This window comes from Medicago sativa, chromosome 3 (genome assembly GCF_051527215.1).
Source record: "Medicago sativa cultivar Bolivia chromosome 3, Bolivia_mono, whole genome shotgun sequence".
NCBI lineage: Eukaryota > Viridiplantae > Streptophyta > Magnoliopsida > Fabales > Fabaceae > Medicago > Medicago sativa.
In genome coordinates, this window is record NC_140751.1 from 46,015,190 (window position 1) to 46,041,024 (window position 25,835).

Genomic DNA, 25,835 nt, shown 5'->3' on the forward strand with positions numbered 1-25,835 from the left:
GACATTTGGGTTGTGCCCGTTGCATCCGGATGCGACATTCCACATATCCGGATGCAAGTAAGATTATGATAGCCTCTAATCTTGCAACTAGTAATATTTATCTTTACGATCACAATTCCCCTTTTTCATTTTTACACCATTTGGTGGTATAAATATATTTACGAATTAATCTTGACAACTTATTCTATTATTTTTTCTTTCTTTTTCAATTTGTTTCTTTTCTTTTTCTATTCATTTTTATTTTTGTTGTTAAGATAGTATTTTAGAAATCACCATGTTACTAGACTCTGAAGTAAACCTTCCTTTTTCTCCCAAACTTTTAACAAAACCACATGACTCAATTGAATGCTCACTTATCCTAACAAGGGACATTATTTAAGTAAAAAAAATTAAGGTTCAAGGTTTTATCCTTTAAGAAAAATCAGAATTTTCTTATGGATTAATTTTGAAGTGAATTTGGAAAAACAGGGCACGTTCGCTAGGCGAGTTAGGCTTGCCTAGTGAATCTGGCAGTTCAGCTCAGATGGGTTGTCAAATACTCGCTAACTCACAATGTAGGCTATATTTGGTCAAGTAGTTGTACTCAATTTCAAAAAATTTGCATTGATCCTCTATATGCTTTCATACATTTCAAATAAGTCGCTTGATTAAACATAAAACGATCGAGTTAAACAAGTAATTGCCGGTCTCAAGTGCATGTAGTAAAAGTGGAAATCTTCTTTACGTTTAGGCTAGTTCTAAGTGATTCAAATTCAAATATGCTTTTGTAGAACAATGCATGAATTGGTTTTGTACAAAGTACAAATTTCAAATTTATGCTAACATTCAAGAAAAGTAGTAAACACCTTCGCTTTGCAAATTCATGCAGAGTTGTTATTATCATCATGATTTCATTGATGATTCACTTAAAGCCTCAGACTTTGAAGCTTTCGCTTTAACTCATTCAACCATAAGATTAAGATATAATATATAGCACATTACATAATTAAACATAAGGTTACCAAGTTATCCAAGTCATCACTTTTAAACTTAAAACAACACCAAAGACAGTAAGTTCTCAAACACCATAAAATAAGAACATAAGCAGCACAAGTTTTGATAATACAAGCAAGTTATTAGAAAAAACATGATTATTAAAGATATTAAAGATTAAAATTGAAGGAGAGTAAAGTACTGAAAGTTTTTAAAATGTCACTCACTTATGGTGAACTTCCAGTTCAATTCAATCCATCAAATATTCTAAATCAGAGCTTTTAGGGCTGTCATGCACCGGCACATTTCTTAGTTGCTAGTCTGATTGTAACCTTACTTCATCCGCTTCATCTCCAATTCCGTTACTGTGCTCATTGCCTTCTTCAGCTGCTGTATCAACATTCATTCCCTCTGGATAAAAAGGCCTCTCCACAAGCCACTGAATATGTCCCCGACATGCTTCCGCGTTCATGATTGGATAGTCCCTGGAGGCAGGATTCTTCAACTGCATCTATAACCTGTACATGACATCGTTAAAACAAGAATAAGCATGTTGTTACGCGTCTGATACGTTCCAGCTATGGCTAAAGGAGGCTCTGAGACGTGGACCCCGGTTTGCAAAATTAGTACTAGCAGTGGTGGTGGATGATTCTCCTGGTCCAGATGGAGGAGCTCGTGATTGTTGAATTTTTATGTAGGGTTTATCGGTGAAATGTTTGCTGACATGCTTATCATCAATTACTCCCGTTATTGACTCACTTAGCTGAGCCGGTAAAATCATCCTAGTAGCTTAATCTTGAGTCTTGACAGTGTCTGAGAATAAAAGGCTTAATCTTGAAGAAAGGTCAATCCGCTAAGCGAATTTTGGCTTGCTTAGCAAACTTTCACTTTCTAGACTTTATAAAAAGGGGCAAATATCTCATTTTTCGGGGCTATAACACACCAAACACCTAATATTTGGTGGAAAGGAAAGAAAGTGAGAAACATAAAAAGAAATAGTGAACTAGAGGAGAAGGCTACGACGAAGGAGATCGAGGAATTGGCTTTGATGTCAAATCTCTTTTCTTATTGTTTTACATTGTAAGGCCATGTTTAACTAATCCTTTCTAGTGTTGGGATTAAGTGTAGTTGCTATGAATCTTATGTAAATAATTGATTTGGGTGGTTATATTTAAATTCTATTTCATTTCATTATGTTAAAGTTTCAATTCCCACTCTTTTTTTACGACGTGCAATTTAAAAAATTATATTTTGACTTGGGATGTCCTACATATATTCTTTCTATGTAAGAGATATGGATAGAAGAATTTGTGGATGTTAGTTGTTAGACATCAGACTATGTTTACAATTGCACACTCTGTTTGGTCTAATGCCATAGTATATTAACTTAGCTAGACATAAGAAGTTAATAAGAATAATGGTTCTCGTGTCGTTTATTAGGCATGGAAAAGAACGATGAGGGACAAGTGAATGTATAATTGAAATACAAGGAGTATATAATCTTGACAATATTATCTCTTTGTTTTTGTTTCATTATTTAAATGCCAAGACCAATACATGTAATCTAATTTTTTGTACTCAAAACAATAGTAGTTGTTGAAAGACTTGTTTGGTATCATACGAGTCCCCGTGGATAAAATAACTCTGAATACTTGATTATGGATATGATTGTTTGAACTTGGCTGATTGTGGATAATATAAGACATTGCAAGGCCAAACAATCTATTGGTTATAATTATTTGAGACCTATAACATCAACTAGGAAATGAAAGTTGATTTGATGTCAATATAAGAATTGGGTAATCATGAAAGTATGGTTTATAATCTTAGGCATCAATCTTTGTTGAAAGACAAATGTAGATATTGGATCTATAAGATTGGACAAAGGTCTTGACACATGAGAGTAGTGTAAAGAAACCATGAGATAATATGAGTTAATGAGTCTTGGCAAAATAGAAATCATGAGAATAGGCTGCTATGTTGGTAAGGCATGCCTTTGTACCTTTAAAGAGGACATATATTACTTTAGAGTTACTTTACCCTTAAGCTTGACTTGTATTTGAATTGTTCATTGTTGTGATGAATTCCAATAATTTGAAGACATGTTTTTATAAATTGCATATTTCCAAAACAATCAATCAACAATCTTCTCAAAGTAGCTAAATAGTTAGGAAAAGTACCATTGATATTCACAAGTCTTGTGAATTGATATTTTTAGTACGACGATAAAATCATATGCACTTGCGGGCTTATCACTTGTGTGAGTTTATAATGGCTTTACCATTTACTCTATCTACCAAAAAAAACACACACGTACAAAATTATTCGATTTAATTACCATTTGTAATTATCATCATTTGTAATTATCATCATTTTCATTTTCTACTCATTTTCTATTATTTTCTCTTTATTTTCTTTCTTCTATCTTATCTTCATCAACCAAACAAAAGATAAAAAACATATGTACTAAATTATTCGATTTAATTTTATTAGAGGTTAAATTGAGTTTTACGGCTTGACAAAAAAAAAATTAAACGAATTTTACAGTTTTTTCCAATGATTAAAAATGAAAATGAATATTTTCCCCTTTATTCGTTCCCGGTAAAATTAATAGGAAAATTTTAAATTTACTTTATGAATATTCATTGCAAAAGATATTGTATTCAAATTTATTATTGCTCTTGTAAAACATTGAAGATGGATCCCATAAGCATAACTCTATTGGTAGGACGTTGCAACATGAAGAAGTTGGGTATGGACCCTCAAATTTCCCTCATTTTTAGCACTTTAAAAAAAAACATTAAAAGAACATTGAAAATGGTCAATTACTAATAAATCTTATTTCTTTTACTCATTCATTTTATTCTTAAAACAGGAAAGGAAAGTTTTCAATTTATTTTAGGGATAATTTCACCGACCTCCCCTGAGGTCTCTTTAAATAACACAAACACCCCCTCTAATTTTATAGTAGACAAAAACCTCCCTTAAGTTCTTTTAAAATAGATAGACACCTCCCTTAAGGACTTAACAACAACTTAACACTGTTAGTTTTGAATTTTTACTCATGATACTGATGATTTTATAAGAGTAATGATATTTTGACATTCATTTGATGACAACTTTGTTGACAACCTTGTTTTTCTCACTTCTTATTGGTCAAAAACAATGGAGAGAGAAAAAGGAAGAGAGAGGATATCAACATCATGTGAGTATGAGAGAGAAAGTTGTACAAAAGTTGTCAAAAAGTGGTTGTCAAAATATCATTTCTCATTTTATAAACACAACCAAATCGCCTATACCAACAATAAAAAAAATAAGTGTTGTAAACACAGCCCTATCGACGAACCCAAATACTCGAACCTTCGGCAAATGGATTCTGTAAAACATAATTGTTGTCATGAAATTCTTTGTATAAAGAAATTAGGTGTAAATTCATATGAAAATACACGCTATCATAAAAGTGGGTGCCTTAGCACCCAAAGAAATTGTGTTCTTAGATTTTACCCAAATCCTATGATTTTGGTGATGTTGATTATGTGGACAGCACCATTCTCTTTCACAAACGAAGCACACAGAGAATAGAACAAATTCAGTTGATGAAATCTTTATGGCGGAAGATAGTGCAAAACATGTATAAAAGTTTGAGTTTTTCTTTTTATTTTCTAACGTCAGTTTAACACTGTTACAGCAAAGGGAGGTTAGTGTTATTTGTGAAAATAGAGGGGATGTAAGTGACATATTAACATACCTCGAGGGAGGTTAATGTAATTTGCCCTTTATTTTATGAAGATAATATTGTGAAGGATATCGTACTTTGCGTTTCTTACGCTTGTAAAAGCATTAAAAATGGTAAATTAGTAGTAACTTTATATGAAAGAGAATCCCTAGAATGATTCAACACATAATTACAATAAAAGGTTCCTTTTCTAGGAATTTTGAATATAGTTGTATGAAAAGATTTCGTTCTTTTCTTTTTCTTTTTATTTTTCTTTTTTGGTACAAAAGAGGTCAATAGGTTTGACCATGTATACTAAACATTGATACATATTTCTCTAGGTGTAAAAAGAAAAATAAAATCAAACGTTATTGATGAGGTTACCACATAAAATGCTAACAGTCCTGCCTATAAATTAAGGATGCTTTTGGTGCATAACCATCTCCAAACAAATATCAAACCTAAGAATCACAATATGTCAGGAAAAATGTCAAAATATGTTTTTGTGCCTGTAATGGTTTTATGCATGCTAATGGCAACATTACATGCAATCCAAATCGATGATATCTCATGCTCTGAAGCTATTTCATCATTGTTGCCATGTGTACCATTTTTGGAGGGTTCTCTCCCAGCAACACCATCTAGTGATTGTTGTGCCGGTGCAACGAATTTGTTCAATAAGGCCAACACCACCCCGGCTCGGAAGAGCGTCTGTCAATGTCTCCAAAATGCTTCGCCAAAATTGTGGATTCATTCAGAGAGAGCTAAACAACTTCCAAAACTTTGTCACATTAATTTGTTCTTTCCTATTGATAAGTGCAACTCGTAAGTTTGTTTTGCTCTTTTTATTTACTAACTCCACATATGTACACAAATATTTCCTATTTTTTTATTTAATAAAAAAATATATTCTAACTTTATTTTATTATGTACTATATGATTCCATGATTCTACAGATAGGGTCTGATCGTGAAGAAAGCTTGAAGAACTACATGGAAGAAATTTTGTTTTTGATGGTACCACATTTAAGATTGTAACAGTAAAGAAGGCGAACGATTGTCGCAACTTTTTAAAGTTGATTTATGTATTTTGATATTCATTAATGGAAAATAGAATCATATATCTTCCTTACCCATTCCAAGTGTTTCAAAATTTATACTAGTGTTTTTTGTCAAAAAAAAATTTATACTAGTGTTTATTCAAAAAATAAATAAATATTATATTAGTGTTTATCAAAAAAAATATATATTATACTGGTGTTTAATACTATGAAACACGATACTCTTCAAATTAGACGTGTCTTGATGTGACACGTGTCGTTTTCAATATATATCAACACGACACGACACTAACACATATAATTATACTAAATTAAATGATTTTTTCAAATTAATAATTGTGTCAGTTTGTTAATGTTCGTGTCGTATCTAGTGTCTATGTCCGTTTCCGTGCTTCATAGGTTTAATATTATTTTGCTAACTAGAAAATAGTGTGTTTATTGAAGGAGAAGAAAATAGTGTTATTTCCTGAAAAAATAATAATAAAAAGAACTAATAAATAAAATGTGATGGCATCATATGTAAATTGGGGAAAAAAGTTAATTATATTGCTGGTGGTGAAAACCACACATTGCGGAAAAGTGAAGAATTGTAAGTTCAACTTCAATAAACTAAGTATAAAAAAAAATTCTAATAAATTGAATGGTTCGTCATATAACATCTGTCAAATTAAATAAAAATCAAGCATGTGGCATGTGGAATCTCTACTGATTTCCAGCTTGATTTTCTTTATGTACCAATTTATTTCTTTTCCTTTTTATATAAATATATAAAGATTTTTATGCCAATTTCAGGTGTGATTATCTAGTTTCATATCCATGATTTTAAGTTGAACAACCAACGATTGATATGGATCAACCCTTGCTATATTGTGCAAAAATCTAAAGCATGAGTGTTTCTAATGGAAGTCTAGAATGGTCATTGATATGGTGTATACCGGATAATAATGAATTCGGTCGTTGCTACTATATAAGAGAATCACTGGTGTGGCGGTGCTATGCTAGCTCACAACGGAGGTAGTTCTTTGGTGAGAATACAACGATATTATAAAAGAGAACCTAGAGAGAACTCTTTAGAAGTGTCGGTGAAAGTGGTGAAAAAAGAGTTTTCTCTATAAGGGTTCTTCGGTGTCGTCCTTTGGAATGGTACACAATATGCTTCAACGGAAGACACACGAGATCCAACTCAAAATCAATATTACCAAAGTTAACGGGACACTTAGCACACACCAAGGAAGTAGTCACTGAGCCATTGGTCGGGGTATCGATGACCATTCCTCGTGACAACGGAGTTACAACCAAATTCAAACGTTCAACACAACTAACCGAGACGAAAGAATGAGTAGCACCATTATCAATAATTGCAATCAAAGGAATATTATTGATAAAACACATACCTCAGATAAGATTATCCGGCTGCTCCACTTCCTCCGCATTCAAAGCGAACACCTTACCCGCCGCCTTCTTTGGCTTGGTACACATAGTACTGATATGGCCTGCCTCTCCAGTTGAAACAAGTAATATCCTTCCTGCACTCAAATGCCTTTCCGCCATCATCAAACATGCGACACTTATGCACCAAAGTATCGAAATCTCTGATCTCCTAAACACACATATACTAGTAAATCTCTGGCTTCAGGCCACTCTCAAACTTTACATACTTCTAAACCATAGCATCCTCGACATTGATGTAAGGGCAAAATCTCGAAAGTTCCTCGAACTTAGCTGAAACCACAACCATAACCAACTGAGCTTCTCCATTCCAAAGATACCTCTACTTGACCTGTTCTACAACACCTGGAGTATGCAGCTTCTCCCCCACTTAGCTCAGACCCTCCTAAAAGAACGGAACACCGGAACAAGTACCGACAGTGCTTCCGTACATGTCGCATACAACAGGAAAAACAACCAACATGTAAGAACAACAACAACAGAACAAGTATCGAAGGTAACTCAATACCATTCACATATAAACAAGAAGTTCACCCGGTTCTGGTCCAGACAAGACCGACATGGCTCTGATACCAACTTGTAACGCCCTACTTCTATTAAAATTCAAGAAATAGACGTCACGTCTTCAATAGTTCTCAAAGCATGCATACTGAAATTTCTCAAAACACGCCGCAGCAGATAAATGGCATACAACCTCAAATTGCCATGTCATAAGCATCATATATACATCATCATAAAAAATCTCAACAACAGAGTTGACATCAAAGGAAGAAAAAAAAAAAAAAGACACCCTAAACCAGAGCCCTAAACTAAAACTCCAAAACAGATAAACGAGGTAGCATCCAAAGCTAGCCTCCAGCAACTCACCAAGCAAAGATAAGTTAATCCTTCATGCCGTGTACACCATACTTAAATATGGTGAGACGATCAACCAATCTGGGGGGTTAGTCCACATTTCATAAGCTAATTCACAAAATTTCTACACACTTAACAGATAAAAATAACGAATAGTTACCGGCCCTTAATTAATTACCCCATCTTACTATTAACTTAGTAAAAAGATAATTTCTGCCACTAAAACTTTACAAATAATCCTAACAGTGAAATCACTAATTTACCCTTTCTCACAAAATGACCAAAATACCCCTAAGTCCAAAATGACTAAAATACCCTTCTAACACCAAATTCCACTAATCCCAACCAAAATACACACAGAGGCAAATAATCACATACAAGTACATATAAACACATATAAAAATTAATTAAAATAAATCTAACGAAAATTGGGCTGTTACATTGAGATGGGAGATTTATCTGGCGATGTAGTTTTTATGCTTATGACATGGCTATTTGGAGATGTATGCTAATTATCCACTGCGACGTATTTGAGAAAATTTTAGTATGCATGTTTTTGAGAACTATTGAAGACGTGACGTCTATTTCTTGAATATTTGTATTATTCACGTGTTTTATCGGTTTAATAGAAGTAGGGTGTTACAGTGATACTTTAATAAAAAATTAAATATTTAAATGCACAATATATAAATTTAAGTAATATTGATAATAACGAAAATGACAATTAGTCAATTACATATTTTCGAAAAGAAGAACATTGTTACTTAATCAATTACATATATCTGAGAACATCATTACAATTACACTATATCCACAAAAGAACATCTTTATCTGATGTATATATTATAATGTTTTATTATTTTTCCTATTTTTTTTAATGAAATTAGGAAAATCATGTCTTTTTTTAAGGAATAACAAAAAAAACAAAACAATAGATACATGTATCAGACAATTTAAATCATGTTTAAAAAATCATTTTTTTTTCTACCTCCGTATTCATCGTGTAGAATGATAAATCATGTTTAAAAAATCATGTTTTTTTTTTTCCTACCTCCGTATTCCTCGTGTAGAATGAAACATCTAAATGTATCAGACAATTTAAAAAATAAAATAAAATTTAATCATATGATACACTCCCAGCAAATATCGAGTGTTACAGACAGGGCCGTTCCTATGAAATAGGAGGCTCGATTCTATTTTAAAATAGGTCCCAGTAAAATCAAAACGCAATTCTTTTTGTGTAACTAAACTTCATTAAAAAATCAGAATCAGAAGAACTTTTAAACACGAAACAAAACAAAATAAAATTAAATGAAAGAGATGTGAAATTTACCTAACGGTGTCATTTGGAATGTCACTCCTACGTCGTTGGAAAGGGGAAAACGAATGGTTTATGAAATAATTGTTGTGATTCTTTCAATAGGGGTGGATACACTACTAAAAAAACAAAAATTAGTGAGGGAAATTTAGTGAGGGAAAACATGAAATCCCTCTCAAGTTCCGTCACTAAATTTTGCGACCAAGAAATTTATGAGGGATTTTATTTTTTCCGTCACTAATTTCCCTCTCTAATTTTGCTTTTTCTAGTAGTGGTATTAGAATTTTTTTTGAAGCCCATAGTTTTTAGAGGCTCGGTGCAGTAGCGCTTCTTGCACTCCCCAAGGTTCGGCCCTGGTTACGGCCACGTATATGTGAAGGATACATGTGTGTCAGATACCAATACTTCATCAATTTTGAAGTATATGAAGCTTCAAATATTTTCAACTAAGGATAACCAAGTTGATGATATTTGAAAAGTAAGAAGGACGAACAAATCAGAGTCATTAAAGACATTATTAAGGAGGTGTGAATGAACAATTGACAAAATTTTCTAAGTAACTAGCCGCATGCGATTAATAAGGAACATAAAAGTTGAGTCAACAACCACGCAACGACTTGTATACTTCCTCGGCTGCCGAGAAATTTCTTCAATTGACAAAATTCCAAAATCTCTATCTATATACACAAATTTCTTCAATTGACGAAATTACAATATCACTATCTATATATACATAAATTTATTCAATTAATTATATCTCCTAAATCAACACAAAATGACCCTTCTTCCTACCATACTTGTTATTACAAAGTTACTGTTATTGTTCTCAAAAATTTCCACTGCAACCGATACCATTACACAATCACAATCACTTTTTGATGGCAACACCTTGGTTTCTAAGGATGGAACCTTTGAGTTAGGTTTCTTCAATCCTGGTAACTCCAACAACCGCTATGTTGGAATTTGGTACAAAAATATCCCTGTTAGAAGAGTTGTTTGGGTTGCCAATCGCGACAACCCAATCAAAGACACTTCTAGCAAGTTGATCATAAGTCAAGATGGAAACCTTGTACTTCTCAATCGAAATCAATCTCTTCTATGGTCAACAAACAATAAAACAGCAACAACGGTTTCTTTTTCGAGTCCAATTGTGCAACTCTTGGACAATGGAAATTTAGTACTTAAAAGCAACGGTGAAGAAAATTTTCTGTGGCAAAGCTTTGATTATCCTTGTGATACAATATTACCGGGAATGAAGACTGGATGGAACAAAAAAACGGGGCTTGAGAGGCGTTTCACTGCGTGGAAAAATTGGGATGATCCATCTTTAGGTGAGCTTACTTCAGCTATGGTACTAACTCCAAACCCTGAAAGCTTGATTTGGAAAGGCTCAACAAAACTTTACAGAACAGGACCATGGACCGGTCCTCTATCTAGTGGAGTAATTGGATTCAAAGAAAATCCACTTTTTAATTTTGAATTTGTCAACAATGAAGATGAGGTATATTATATGTTCACACTCAAGAATAGTTCTGTGGTTTCAATAACTGTTTTTAACGAAACAGTTTCTCTTCGTCAACGCCTCATTTGGATTCCAGAATCCAAAACATGGAATATTTACCAAAACTTACCACAAGATAGTTGTGATGTATACAATGTCTGTGGGGGAAATGGACAGTGTGTGCTTGATGCATCACCTATGTGTCAATGTTTAGACGGGTTTAAGGCGAAATCGCCACAACAGTGGAATGCAATGGACTGGACAGAAGGATGTGTGCGTAATGGTAATTGGAGTTGCGGGGATAAAAACAAAGATGGGTTTAAAAGAATTGTTGGGATGAAAATGCCAGATACTACACATTCTTGGGTTGATGAGAAAATGACACTTGAAGATTGCAAGGCTAGATGTTTGCAAAATTGTTCATGCACTGCTTACTCAAGTTTAGACTCAACTGGAACAGATAATGGTTGCTCTATCTGGTTTGGTGATCTTCTTGATCTGAGAGTTTCACCAAGTGGAAAAGATTTATATGTTCGAATGGACACTTCATACACCGGTAAAGGATTTAATATTTATTTTTTTAACAATGATATGTGTACACGTGATTGTAGATAACATTCACATAATAACACTCGTTTTTCAACACTTTTTTCAATACTTACTATCTTATTATATGAAATTCATGTCAGTATTACCACTTTATACGAGACTCATTTTAAATGTGTAAGTCATACGAGAATTTCATCTTTTTTTTTTTTTGGTAGTGTATACAAGAATTTCATCTAATAAAAGAGTGAGTGTTAGAGTATCTAAAGGAGAGTATTGTCATTATTTCTAAGTGTTTTGAAAAAACACTTCTCTAAGTTGTATACACTTCATGCGATGTACACCAAACATTTTTTTTTTCTTTTGTTAATGCTAATACATTAGTCATGCAGAGGATCATTGATTTTGTTTGGAAATCACATCACATATGTTTCGTTTCTCTCTTGACCCGTATTTGCAGGTGATAAAAATGAGCATACCAAAACAGTAGTATTGGCGGTTTCAATTACAATTTCAGTAGTCCTTATGATGTCGGCAATCACCTACATTTATGTAACAAAGGCAAAGTATAAAGGTGAGTTTCTTAGCCATTCGACCTTTTTATGTTTCTCACGATTATGAAATTAATGAATTAGACACATCCAATATATATCTGACAAGGTATATAATTGAAAAGAGTGCGAAAACACACGAGTATTCTTTTATCGAGTGAATCAATGACACGCTCTCATGAATTTATGTAAAATCTATTTTTAAGTGTAGTCTTGATATTAATTTCACACATTAAGACAGGTTTAAAATAGTGTGTTTATAGCACTCAATATTAAATATTCCATACAATTTTATTATCTTTGTTGGAGATTAGTCACCGCTTAAACAACATGTAATCTTCATGTGATAACTTTTCAATCAAGTTACATTTTGTTTTAAATGATATTGATTAATTGAGAAAATAGAGAAGACCAGAAGGTCAGAAGAGAATGATGAAGAAACGCATGAAGATTTTGAACTTCCCATCTTTGATCAAGCTACAATACGCAAGGCAACAAATAACTTCTCTTATGACAACAAGCTTGGAGAAGGAGGTTTTGGAGAAGTATACAAGGTAAATTTATGTCATATTATCATTATGTGAATACCTTACGAAATTTCCAGTAACATGGATAAAATGGAAATAGTGATACTCATTATTTATCAAAAAAATTCAACTATAAATAACATATAGGGCACATTGCTTGATGGACAAGAAATTGCTGTCAAAAGGCTTTCAAGGAGTTCTGGACAAGGATTAAAAGAGTTTAAAAATGAAGTTATATTATGTGCTAAACTTCAACACCGAAATCTTGTTAAAGTTGTTGGTTGTTGTATTGAAGGAGATGAGAAAATGTTGATCTACGAATACATGCTCAATAAAAGTCTCGATTCATTTCTTTTTGGTGAGTAATTGTTTTGTGAAGTGTAATATTTTCTCTAACATAAACTTAGTAAACTTTTTTTTTTTTTGCAAAGAAACAGTTATGAACTTATTGAACACTTTTTTTCAGGTACATTTTCAAGTAAATTGTTAGATTGGTCTGCGCGCTTTAACATTCTATTTGGAATTGCTCGAGGCCTTCTTTATCTTCATCAAGATTCAAGATTAAGGATCATACACAGAGATCTAAAAGTCAGTAATATTCTATTAGATAGTGATATGAACCCAAAAATTTCGGATTTTGGCTTAGCTAGAATGTGTGGAGGGGATCAAATCGAGGGAAGAACAAACAGAATAGTTGGCACATAGTAAGAATCTTTAATGATAACAAATTATTTGTATGATTAATTGAACATCAAAAAATTTATTGGTTATTTCCTTGCAGCGGTTATATGGCACCAGAATATGCCAGTGATGGATTATTCTCTATAAAATCAGATGTATTTAGTTTTGGCGTATTATTGTTAGAAATTATCAGTGGAAAGAAAAACAGGGCACGTAGCTATCACGAGAACGATCATAATCTTATTGGATATGTAAGTACCACTAAATTCAATTATTTTCTTACATCATGGTAATATATGATAGATATTAATCTTTTGCAGGCATGGAGATTGTGGAAAGAGGGAATTCCACTCGAATTGATCGACGATTACTTAAGGGACTCGTGCATTGAATCTGAAGCATTGCGTTGCATTCAAATTGGTCTATTATGTCTACAACAACATCCTGACGATAGACCAAACATGACATCTGTAATTGTGATGTTAAGTAGTGAAGACCCTTTACCTAAACCAAAAGAACCTGGTTTCTTAATCAAAAATTTCTCCGGTGGAGAGCCTTCTATTGAAAGACAAACATCTTCTACAAATGAAATAACTATATCACTAATAGGCCCTAGATAAAGAAATATTTCCGTTTATAATATTATATGTGTTATGAAATTAATCAAAAGTATTATCATAAGTTGCATTGTATAATTATATGTGTTATGAAATTAATCAAAAGTATTATCATAAGTTGCATTGTATAGAAAAGTAGAGAGAAATAGATAAAGAGAGTATATTGCATTACTTCACAAGTGTCCTATTTATAGGGTACAAATAGTAAGTGAATGATCAAATGTAATTAAACATCACTAACAATTCATTCACTAATGGGAGTTATAAGAATGTGGAAGATCAATGATATGGACATCCACTAATATTCATAACACTCTCCTTTGGATATGCCTCATTAAAACCTTACTAGAGAAAAACCCGATGAAAAAAAATTCTAGTGAAGGAAAAAGAGTACAACATCCTTTTGTGTTATAATCTGCCTCGTTAAAAACCTTACCAGGAAAACCCAACGGGATAAAACCATGGTTAAGGGAAAAATAGTGTAAAACACATTTGAGTCTCCCCCTCATAAACACAATTATATGTGAGATGAAGAAGGTCAAATAATCTTTTACGCTGGTTACCAAAATCTTTACTTGACGGTGACTATATAGAAAGATATGATATATCTCCGTGCGCTTCTCCAAATTAGCAGTTCTTGAGCTATTGTCTTCATATGGAGTTGTAGAAAGAGTATCCTTATAAAATTAGAAAATCACAAGTTTCTTGTACGTGTGAAATCATAATCCTTAACAAATAGCATTCTTCACTTGCTAACATTTTCAAATGATCGGATGATACTAGCGTTTCTTTAAGATACAAATTGTATGCTTGACTTTACTGCAATATCTGTATTTACTAACATTGACAAAAATAAAATACCAAGATATATATAATAAGCAAAATATATTAGTGTCCTTACCTGACCAATTCAAATTGCTCATAATTTTCTTGAGGACGGGATCTTTACTCACATCAAGTGACATCACTATTATTCTATTACATAATCAACTAGATTTGTGTATATCGACCTTTATATAACAAATTTTAGAACCTGATAAGGAGTTCTAATAATATTTATACGATTGTAATAAAATTGATTATAAGAAATTCATTTCCATATCCTTAAAATGGACAAATGATGTCATCTTTTCAATAACTTTGATAGTATGTCTTACGCAAATGAAATCTTTCAAGGAGTTTAATGTAATCATCACTATCAAGTGAGCCAAATAAATTGTAACACACCTTTCATATAATTTGAGTCTTTCATGTGCTACCAAAATTAATCAAGTATGAAAAAGTTCTTGAATTCACTTCAGGTGAGTATTTCTTTAAACAATATATGTCTCTTAAAAATAAATGGTAGATATTTACCAATTCACTTCAGGTGAACATATCAAACTCTCTCTCTCTATATATATATATATATATATATATATATATATATATATATATATATATATATATATATATATATCCATTTAACTTCACACTTTCAAGTGTGCGGACTACAAGTCCAAACAAAGTCTGCTTTATGAAGCGAGTTTGATTGCACTAGAATTGTCTCTTATCATTTGAAAATATTTTCATTATCTATAACTTTAATAGACTTTAAACTATGATCCTCATTATTACTTACCACATATAGCGCTATATTATATGCAAAAATATGTCAACGTTGGCTTCATTTCGGTTCCATCTCATTCCATTGAGATCTTTCATTCATGACATAATTTATTAATATTTCATAAGTTTTAGGTACTTGATTAGTTCTTCTAGAACTGAAAAATCAATTATGTCAGAAAACTCTTTTAGAGTTTCTATATCCTCGTTTGGTTTATCATTCCTTTAAGCTCCTTTTCTTATTCGAGGCTTTTTATATTTGGAACCAATTGATCTACAATGCTTGCAGTATTAGATTATCCGACACAAACATCTATTTTGTTTGGAGCATTAGCAGCTGATATTTGATTTGTTTACCTTTACAAATGAGTTATATCTTGAGGATCAAGACGAGACAATAATATTTCCTTTCAAATAATTTATTTGAACTTTAAGTTCACATTGTCAGCTGCTCATTATCTCATCCTAATATTGGGAAAACTAATCCATCAATTGGTAATCAACCTACTGGGCTGTAAAAAATGTGGCTCAGTTAAATTAATGATAGATGTAGATTCATATCAAGTATATTTTCCCATTATTTTTTCATGATTTATCTTAGTGCATTATATTGGAGCAATTGTGATATACACAATGTAACACCCCAATTTTCTATTTTTAATTAATTCAATGATGTTTAATAGGTGGAGTTTTGATTAATATTATTGTTGATGCTGCTTGTGCTTGAGTATTATTTTATTGTTGAGAAAATAGAAATAATGACGTGGAGTGGTAGGTGGTATGAGAAAATTAAAAGGAACGAGGAGGAGTGTCCTAACAAAATAAATAAAGAGTCGTGGGTGTAGAAAGCAAGATTATAATAAGTGGGGGAGGGGAGAAGTAAAAAGTAGTGCGCATGAAATAAGACAATTATAGCGAATAGTGAGCCCAAATATAAATAGGAATATTAGGGATTAGAAATCAGTTTTGCTGATCAGAGAAAAGGGAGAAGAAAAACAAAGGGAGAGAAACGGAAACCTAGTGCAGCAACATCGAGCTAAACCGAAGGTTTCTACGGATTCGAGGTAAGGGGGAGAATCTCTTTATCTCTAGGGTTTATTATTTTATTGTGGGGATGTAATGATGTCGGAGTATGAGTGTTGTTGTGACGGCAATGAGATTGTTGAGAGATGATAATTTGAGAGAAATAACCTAGGGTAAAGTGAACCATAGAATTGAACGGTGAAAAGAGTGGTTAATCAGGTAGGTTAGTGAGGGATTAATGTTCTAATGATAGGGTAATCATAGGGTGATGATTATGGACGATTTTGGTAAGTTTAGGGTCGAAAAACAGAGCCAAGGAGGCTCCTATGGTGGAAAATCGCACAAAAATTTGTCATTTCTGCATAGTCTGATGTTGTCAAAATCATGAGGCGATTTTAAAAATCATGAGGCGATTTTCCAAATCATGAAGCGATTTTCCAAATCATGAAGCGATTTTGATAGCAAGTGTCAAAAACGATGTTGTGAGATCATTTCCTTTCTACTTTGCTATTTTTTTTAATACCCCTTGGCCATCTAAAATTATTGTAGGACCAATATAAACAATCTAATTAAGTTATGTAAGTACAGTAAATAAGCAAGAGAAGTATAATTAAGTGTTGTTTAAAAATGATACCTTTGGAGAAATGGTGAGTCTAAGATAGTTCATGGTAGTTAACAATGACAAAGGTGGGTCTAAGATAATTGTGAGTTAGAAGGATATAAAGTTAAAATAAACGAAGAATAAGGTGCAATCGTTTAAGGTAATCAATGATGCAAATGGAAGACGCTACGAGAGATATTAATAGGGAGGTAACCACTTAAATTAGAATGGAGAATAGGGTATACTATTAGAAGGAAAGAAGTAGTAATGGAGAGAACGAATGACGAGAGTAGATTACAAATTTAGTAATGAATAATAAAGGAATGTGATGTATACATATGCTCATGTAAGATGTTGTTTAATGATGAGGGGTTACTGCCGTATGATGAAGATTTATGTTGAGATGATAGTTGTTGAATGGTGATGATGAATGTTGTAATAAATGATGTTTGTGAATGACGAGTAATGCCGATGACGTGTCTTGTTTAGGGTGACGAGTAAAGGAGGAAGTGGGTTATGTTGTGAGTAGGAGTTAAAACATTGGGTAAGGTCGGTGGTGAAAATAACAGCGAGAAAAGATATTTAGTTAACTATGGTTATAAGACGAGACTTCAATAGAGCAAATAATGTGGGTATGTGGCGAGTCTAAAAACACACGATTTAGTAAAAGGGGATATGAAGTAGGTGCTTTTCCGAGTAATTGATGAGCTTATACATAATCTCCTTAAACCAATAATGAGTTTAGGAATACCTTTAAGAGAAAGCGTAAGAGAGTCAAGGTAGTTAAAGAACTTAAGATGAATGTTAGATAGTAACGTATAAGGTGTACTAATGAATATAGAATACAGAAGTCTAATTTAGGTGATTGTAAATGATGAGAGGGTCATTAAAACGAATTGTAAGGAAAGATAAGGAGTTGTATATTAAGTAATGAAAGATAATAGGAATGATGATAAAGATGAATTAGTCGAGGATAAATTAGAAGAGAGCAAGATGAATAGGAAAGAGGACAAGAGGTAATAGTTCTAATGGTTGACAATAGTAATAACGACTAGTATCGAGAGAATGAAACCTTAAATTATAATGTAGTCTTAGTGAGGAAATTTGCTGAAGTCGAAATTAATGATAAGGTGAGATAATAACTTTAAATTAGAATGAAGTTAAGAGTAGGGGAATGGACAATGCATAGATCACTATGAACATAAGAACAAAGTAATAAGATATAAAGTCGTTTTATTGAGAAGAATAAGTATGAAGGAGTTAATGACGATGGTGAGGTAGGACCTAGTTGTAAAGAGAGGAGACGTTATATGTAATGGTAATGAACAAGTAAATATCTTAAGACTAAGAATGATGAGTCCTATAACTGTAACAAAGAGTGATGACGATTAATATTATATATATGTAAAGAAAATTACTACGATGGGAAATGATGATGTTATATTATAATAATGATGAGAACGATGATGTCTATGTTGTTATGATGATGATAATACTAATGGTTAATATATAACGATGATGAGAATGATGATGTTTATCTATAATGATGATGAGAGTGATATATGATGATGATGAGTATTTCGATGATTTGTGTGCTTGCATTAGAGTCGTGCATTTTAGTGAGAGTCTTGTATTAATATGTGAATCATTTGAATATGTGTATACTTGTGTTACTTGTCGAATTTATTTTTATGCATTCATATAAAGTCTAAGACTGATGGCGTGCATGACTGATGGAGAATTCCAGTAACATATCTCTGGCAAACTATGTTGAGAAAAGTCCAGTAACATACCTCTGGCAAAATGACGAGTAGGCGTGGTACCACATTCATATAGGTCGATAGGAGAGTCCATATGCATATATATGATGATGTTTTGTGCTTGGTGGTTGTAAGTGTGAAAATGATGTGTGTACTGAATTGTGAAAAGAAGAGATTATACATAATAACTGTTGAGAGTAAAGATATGGTGGAGATTATATTATTCTGATATTTATTTGATATGTGTTTTCCCTATTATTATGTTATGGCAGGATTTCTCACCCCTTATTTTGTTGTGTTGTTTTGTGTATGGTGACTCTACCTTGAGTACATATACTCAGGTTGACAATGAGTAGCTATGGGACATTTTAGAAGGTGGAGATGAGGGGATGCCCTCTGTTTAGTTCTGTTATTTAATAGATGAATAAGCATGTAGTCGCTATGAGCTCTGATATTGTAACACTAGGGTTGTGGATGACGATTTAATTTTTAATTACATTTCGAGTTGAATCTTGGAAACCTTGTTATGTTCCTATTTATGATTATTGAACGACAAGTATGAATTTATTAATGTGATCAGTGAATAATTTTCTATTTCTCCAGTGGATTTATTTTAAAAGAAAACAATTTATTGTTATTTTGTGATATAATGTCGAGTTTTGTAACATCCTCACAATTAAATATATTCTATTTATTTAATAATTATCGTTGGGAAATAGGGTGTTACACACAACACATCCAAAATCCACTTAGACGAGAAATATCTTCCAGTCCATTTTTATGAGTTTATGCTACCAGTTTTTTAATATCAATTGACAAATGATACTTATCAAATGCTTTCTGAAAATTTAATAAAATAATCTCTTAGTCAAATTTGTTGACATAATAATCTCACAAACTTCTGGTTGTGAATATACATGTGATCATTTACTTAATGCATCAATTCAAATCATATAATTTTCAAGTGATTCACATGATCAGTGTATTAATTTAAATATCACCTTATATAAGTGAGAGACTTGTTCTGTTAAATTGTCAACTTTTTCTGGGAACTGAAGGTGAGAAAAACACAAGAAGGAGAGGTTTAATTGTGTTGGCTTTTTCTTCGTTTTCTCCTAAGTTGAAAACACTGACCAAAAGCAAAGTGAGTTTTGCTTCTAAAGTGATGTTCAGGACTAACTTCCAACGGATAAAAACACACACAGAGAGAGAGAGAGAGAGAGAGAGAGAGAGAGAGAGAGAGAGAGAGAGAGAGAGGGGGGGAAGAAAGACACAAAACAATTATACAGGTTCCTTCCACAAACTAGAAGTTGTAACACCCTATTTCTAATAAGCGGTAAAACGCGCGAATATACAAACATATTCTAGAAATAGATGCTACGTCTTCGAATCAAACCACAAAAATACATGCATAAAGATCATGTTACACAACATAGCAGCGGAACATATATATAATTCATAAAACATCTCCAGATCTCAACAAAATACAATTGTATTCTCCAATTCTCAAATAACAAATAACATCTCAACTCCAAAATACATAGTCCAAAAATAAAAACCAACATGCAAGAACTACCCTAGATCAGAGCCCTAATCTAGACACTTGCATAAAAAGAGAAACTCCACTCCTCGGCATCATCAAGCAAACAAACTAAGCATCCTGCACTCCATCTACCCGTCCATACAGAAAGGTAGGTGGTAAACCACTGAGGGTTAGCATTACATCATCATAATCCATATAAGATTTAAATAAGAACATTGGAGATGAAAGAATATATTCAAGAATAACAATTCAAACATGTATTCACAAGCATTCACAACCTTCATATAATTCATTACCATCATTCCAAGCTCAACTCAACAAGTGTATCATACACATATCACAATGTCACCTTGTCAATCAACAATTAACAATTCAATCCGCAATTACAATTAGCAAAAATCAACCATCAAACGCATCTTAATGCAATTCAATCCACCAACTGTTTATGCAATGGCTCTAGACTCATCTAGATGCAAGTGGTACAAAAACACCTCAAGGTCGTCACCTTCGATGCAACAAAAACATCGTAATCACCTCAATTGGATATAAAATCCACCACCATCAGTCATGTATGCATGAACATATGACTCAACTACAATGCATATGTTCACACAAACAATTCACCTCAACATCACCAATATTTGTATATATGCAAACAACAACAACAATTCACCACCTCTTAACATATATACAATCACCAACAACATTCATAATTCAAGCAACATATAGTTGTCACATATATACATACACCACCAATCATCTTCGCATAAGATATACCAACAATAAAGATTCACAAGACAATTAGCTCATAAGGTCATATTCAACAAAGTTCGTCTCTCAAAGTCACAACATAAGATAATTAGAGGTTATGAACCAAAACCAATTCTACAAGCTCAATTGCCTATGCCATGTACCCTCACAAGTTACTTATACATGCAGTAGAGGTTACATAACATTTCATCGGCCACGTATGGAGAATTACCAAAAATTCCTAAGTTCGTCTCACTTGACCATTTTTCACAAAAATTCCCATTTTCAAAGAAAAACAAGTAGGTTCACTACATCACAGTTTAACCGCCTTAGTTGAACTCATAAAAATCAAGTTTCAAAGATTAAAAACATTCCACAAGGATTGGGTCGACTTAGAATTAGTTATGAGGGATTTTTCGACAAAACTTTTCAAGAGTATTTTCCCCATAACTTGAAAACTAAATATCATATTCAAGTCAAACCAACGCCTTTAGAAAGCTAAAAATATTATCTACAACTTTCATGCTTGTACCAAAAAATATTATCTACAACTTTCAACGCCTTTAGAAAGCTAAAAAGATGCGAGAATGCAAAACAGAAATTCTGTTCTGTACAACTCGCCACTGCGAGTAGGTTTATTCGCCATTGCGAGTTACCAGTTACTCGCCGTTGCGAGTAAGCTTGCTCGCAACTGCGAGTTATGACAGTCCAGTCTCGGGAAAAAGAGCCATTTTCACCCCAAAACCCCAATTTTGACTCCCCAATGCCCAAATTTGATTCCAAGGTTTATCCAAACATTTCTAAACATGAAAAGACACACAAATCCATATCAAATTTGTCCCAAAACATTCTCTTAACAAAAATCATCATTTGACCCATTTTTCATCAAACTTCAAAAACAACACAAGTTCATAGAAAACTTCACCATTATGATTACCCAAGGTCTCAATCATCAACAACATCATCTTACAACAACAATAGCAATTAACCATCATGAATTCATCAACAATTCATCACAACAACACCTCATATCATCATTTTTGGACAAAAATGTGAAGCATACATATAACCACAATTTAAGCATGTAATTTCCTCACCAACAACTCAATTAACATTCAAATTACATACTCAAACATTGAATCAAAACATGAACACGAATTTGCAATCAATTAAGTTCAATTCATCAATTTCATAAAATGGGTAAAAAGAAAAAGTTAGGAATTATGGTTGAAACCTAACCCTCTTACCTCTAGCACCAAGATTCTCTAACCCAAGCTTCAATTTAGCTCCTAGATGATGAATCCCTCATGCCTCTAACCATTGTTCTTGTTCTTCCCTCTAGCCTCTATCTCTTCTCTTCTCAAATGAAAAATGAAATGAAAATGTTTGTAACCCTATCTCTTCACTAACATTAGTTTATATAGGCTCACTTAATTGGGCTTATCTCACAAACTGTAATGGGCCTAACCCATTTCTATTTCAACCTCAAAAATGTTACTACTCACTTACCGGTAAAATATAACACTAACGGTCACTTAACGGTAAATAAAATAATTTAGTAACTTGGTAAAATAATAACTCTCACTAAACACTAAAAATAACTTTCTGCCAAATTACAAAATTACCCCTACTCTCAAAATGACCAAAATGCCCCTAAGTCCAAAATGACTAAAATACCCTTCTAACACCGAATTCTGCGATTCCCAACCAAAAATACACACAGAGACAATAATCACATAAGAGCACATATAGCACACATAAATAATAAATAAAATAAATCTAGCGAAAAATCGGGCTGTTACAACTCTCCCCCACTAAAAAGAATTTTCGCCCTCGAAAATTACCTGAAGGAAACAACTCCGGGTACGCACCCCTCATCCTACTCTCCGATTCCCAAGTGACACTCTCACTAGTCGGTCCAACCCAAATCACTTTAACCAAAACGACCTCCTTGCCACGCACACGTTTCACTTCACGATCCTCAATCCTAACTGGCCAAGTCTCAACGGTCAAATTATCTCTTACTTCCAAATCATCCACTTGAATCACATGAGACGCATCATACACATATTTCCGCAGTTGAGACATATGAAACACATCATGAAGATTCGACATAGATGGTGGTAACTGATAGAAGTTTGGCAAGTGCACCAAATACTATCGAAGTACTAAAAATATCGATCCCACGAGGACTGTTTTTAACTTCAATAACTCAATTTCGGTATATAATTAGGATGTGTAAAGTTTATTTTGTTTTGCCACTAGGCAGAAGATTTGGTTTGATTTTATGAAATCAAATAAAAGAAATTAGATTTGATTAAGAAAATATGAGAGAAAGATGAGATCAGATCCATCGAATCCTCTAAGTTCCCCTAATTGGTCTACTGCACCTATTTGTTATGAATCCTCTTCTAATTTACGATGGTTAACAAAATAGCCCTAATCAATCCCTTGAGTTAGGACCCTCTTCTTAAACTACAGCCCCTAATTCCTTAGGTGGTCTAATAATTCTTGAAGGTTTTACCGAACGTTAACCTATTATCACTAACAAACGATTATCTATTCCTAGACTAACCCTGTTTATTAGAACAATTCAATTAGGTCTAAGTTGAAAGCCATGGTCAGTGGTCATTCATTCTCACGAAATCAAGTTATATGTGATCAAGATATAAAAAGCATTAAGAACAATTGAATTGAATAAACTAGAATTGAATTCATAAACAAAATAGAGTTTCACAGCAACATGCGTCAATTAGGGTTACAAAGATTCATCTCGGATCTAATCTCTAAGAGATTTAGCTACTCATAATCGAGTTTACAAATAGCATAATCAATGAAATAATTAAAACATACATGAATTGGTAAAAGGTTGAAGAAATCGCCCTTCTAGCCGTCTCTGATGTCTCAAAATCGCACTTTGCTCTCCAAAATCGTAACTCCTTTTCTTCTGGCTGAGTGCAGTATTTATAGAGATTTATGGGTCTGACCTAGCAAAATCGCGCCGCGCCATGTATATAGGCGTGCCGCGATTTCCTCTTTACAGGAAGTGTGTATTTTTTGTTCCAAAATCGCGGCAAGGCTCCATTTTGGCGTGGCGTTATTTGGTCTGGCAGAACTTCAGTTTTTCATCTTTTTGTACCCCGGAATAGTGAAAATTGCATGAGAACTCTAACAAAATGTCACAATAAGTCCTAAAAATTACGTAATGACAGCATGTCATCACAACCCCAAACTTAAACCATTCCTTGTCCTCAAGGAATTTGCTTGCAACAGTGACAAACGACAGTAAAATAACAGTTACCTGACAAAATGACAGTACCCAGAAGTTCATTCTCCTTCTAGCTAAAGATGAGCTAGTTTGACTTGTTCGTATCCACCAGTTCACAACTCCACGCATCAATATGAAATAGGGTTCTACCAGTCGACATGTAGGTCTACATATTACTATACGCTTGAAAAGTTTCTAAACATCAATCAAAGTCAATATCATTACACACTTTTGAGGTCTTTAGGGTTATAACGGGGCGGCTTAGGTGAAGGTGGGATATATTTGGATAAGTAGGCTACACAAAATTTGAGTTAGGCATTCCTACGGAAGTTAAAGCACAAAATTCAATCCTTCATTCATTCACCTTGTGGAAATACAATCAATGCAAAGGTACTAGAGAACATTTTTAACATTTAGGGACAATCGAGTTTGAAGTTACTCGGATTTTCAATGTTTTGTCCCTTTTTCATCATTCAATTTCTTTTTTTTTTGATACACCATTTTTGTGTGTATTTTGCATGACAATTTCATATTTCTTTCATTTTTGTTCTCTTATTCTCTAGTACCCCCACCCCAAACTTAGTTGGTTGCAAATTCCAATAGCAACCCCAAACTTAATCTTTAGCAACATTCTACAATGCCTTAACTCAGAAAATACATTAAGGGACAAGTCCTAAAAGTCTCTAGGCTTGTAATGTAGTTTGTCACCGAACAAAAAGTTCTAATCCTACCGGCTCACAGTTGGTTAAGAAAGGATAAATTCAACAAATTAAAACAGGGTAGGCTTCAAAAAGGCTCACAGGACCAAGCACTTTTGCCTCAGTGTGTAATTGACAAAGACCAATCAATAATAGAGAAACAATGCAAGTTCTAGAAATGTAGTTGCATGGAAAACTAATCTAAATATAAGTAAATTGAAAAACAAATTTGGCAATGAACCTTATGGCTGAGATTTCTGGGAGTATGTGACTACCTAGCAACGCCGTACACTTCGCCTTTGAATCAAGTCACCCCTCCTTTAGAACTTTTGGAATACCGTTTCATCAAACAACTGTTACTAAACTGGAATAGGTCACATGAAACAAAACAAATTCATTAATAATAAACAAGTGCAGGAGCAATTACAATAAGGAAATAAGTTCAATGGACTTCGACATTAAAAAGAAAAATGAATTGAAAACAAAGTAAATCTAGTGGGTTGCCTCCCACTCAGCGCTTCTTTACCGTCACTAGCTTGACTGATGACTATCCCTAAGGATCAGTTGATGTCTCTCCCTCTTCATTGTTTGGGAGTCCTCCTTTACGGTACCGTTTCAGCTTTTGTTCCTTACCCTTGAAAGTTCCTTGTGCACCAGACTTCCTTAGATCCACAGTTTCTTCAAAAGGCTTGTTCCTTACCACCCCTTTGTCATAGTACCTCCTAACTCTTTCTATTGTATCAGAGAAGATAGAAAGCATACACCATTGAAAAGTAGCCGGCCCATTACGCATTC

At 33.3% G+C, this 25,835-nt stretch overlaps 2 protein-coding genes across 2 annotated transcripts; both read left to right on the top strand.

Annotated features, from left to right (window-relative positions):
• The first annotated feature begins 5,149 nt into the window (after window positions 1–5,149).
• On the top strand, window positions 5,150–5,818 carry LOC146937725 (non-specific lipid-transfer protein A-like). Its single transcript, XM_085757790.1, has 2 exons — window positions 5,150–5,512; window positions 5,644–5,818. The coding sequence occupies exons 1-2, from the start codon at window positions 5,163–5,165 to the stop codon at window positions 5,645–5,647; spliced, it is 354 nt and encodes a 117-aa protein (XP_085613916.1). The 5' UTR covers window positions 5,150–5,162; the 3' UTR covers window positions 5,648–5,818.
• Window positions 5,819–10,056: 4,238 nt separating this feature from the next.
• LOC146937726 (G-type lectin S-receptor-like serine/threonine-protein kinase At4g27290) lies at window positions 10,057–13,927 on the top strand. The gene is made up of 7 exons (XM_085751896.1): window positions 10,057–11,426; window positions 11,877–11,990; window positions 12,373–12,521; window positions 12,642–12,852; window positions 12,961–13,198; window positions 13,276–13,426; window positions 13,496–13,927. Exons 1-7 carry the CDS (start codon window positions 10,145–10,147, stop codon window positions 13,793–13,795), a joined length of 2,445 nt encoding a protein of 814 aa, XP_085608022.1. The 5' UTR covers window positions 10,057–10,144; the 3' UTR covers window positions 13,796–13,927.
• Window positions 13,928–25,835: the final 11,908 nt, after the last annotated feature.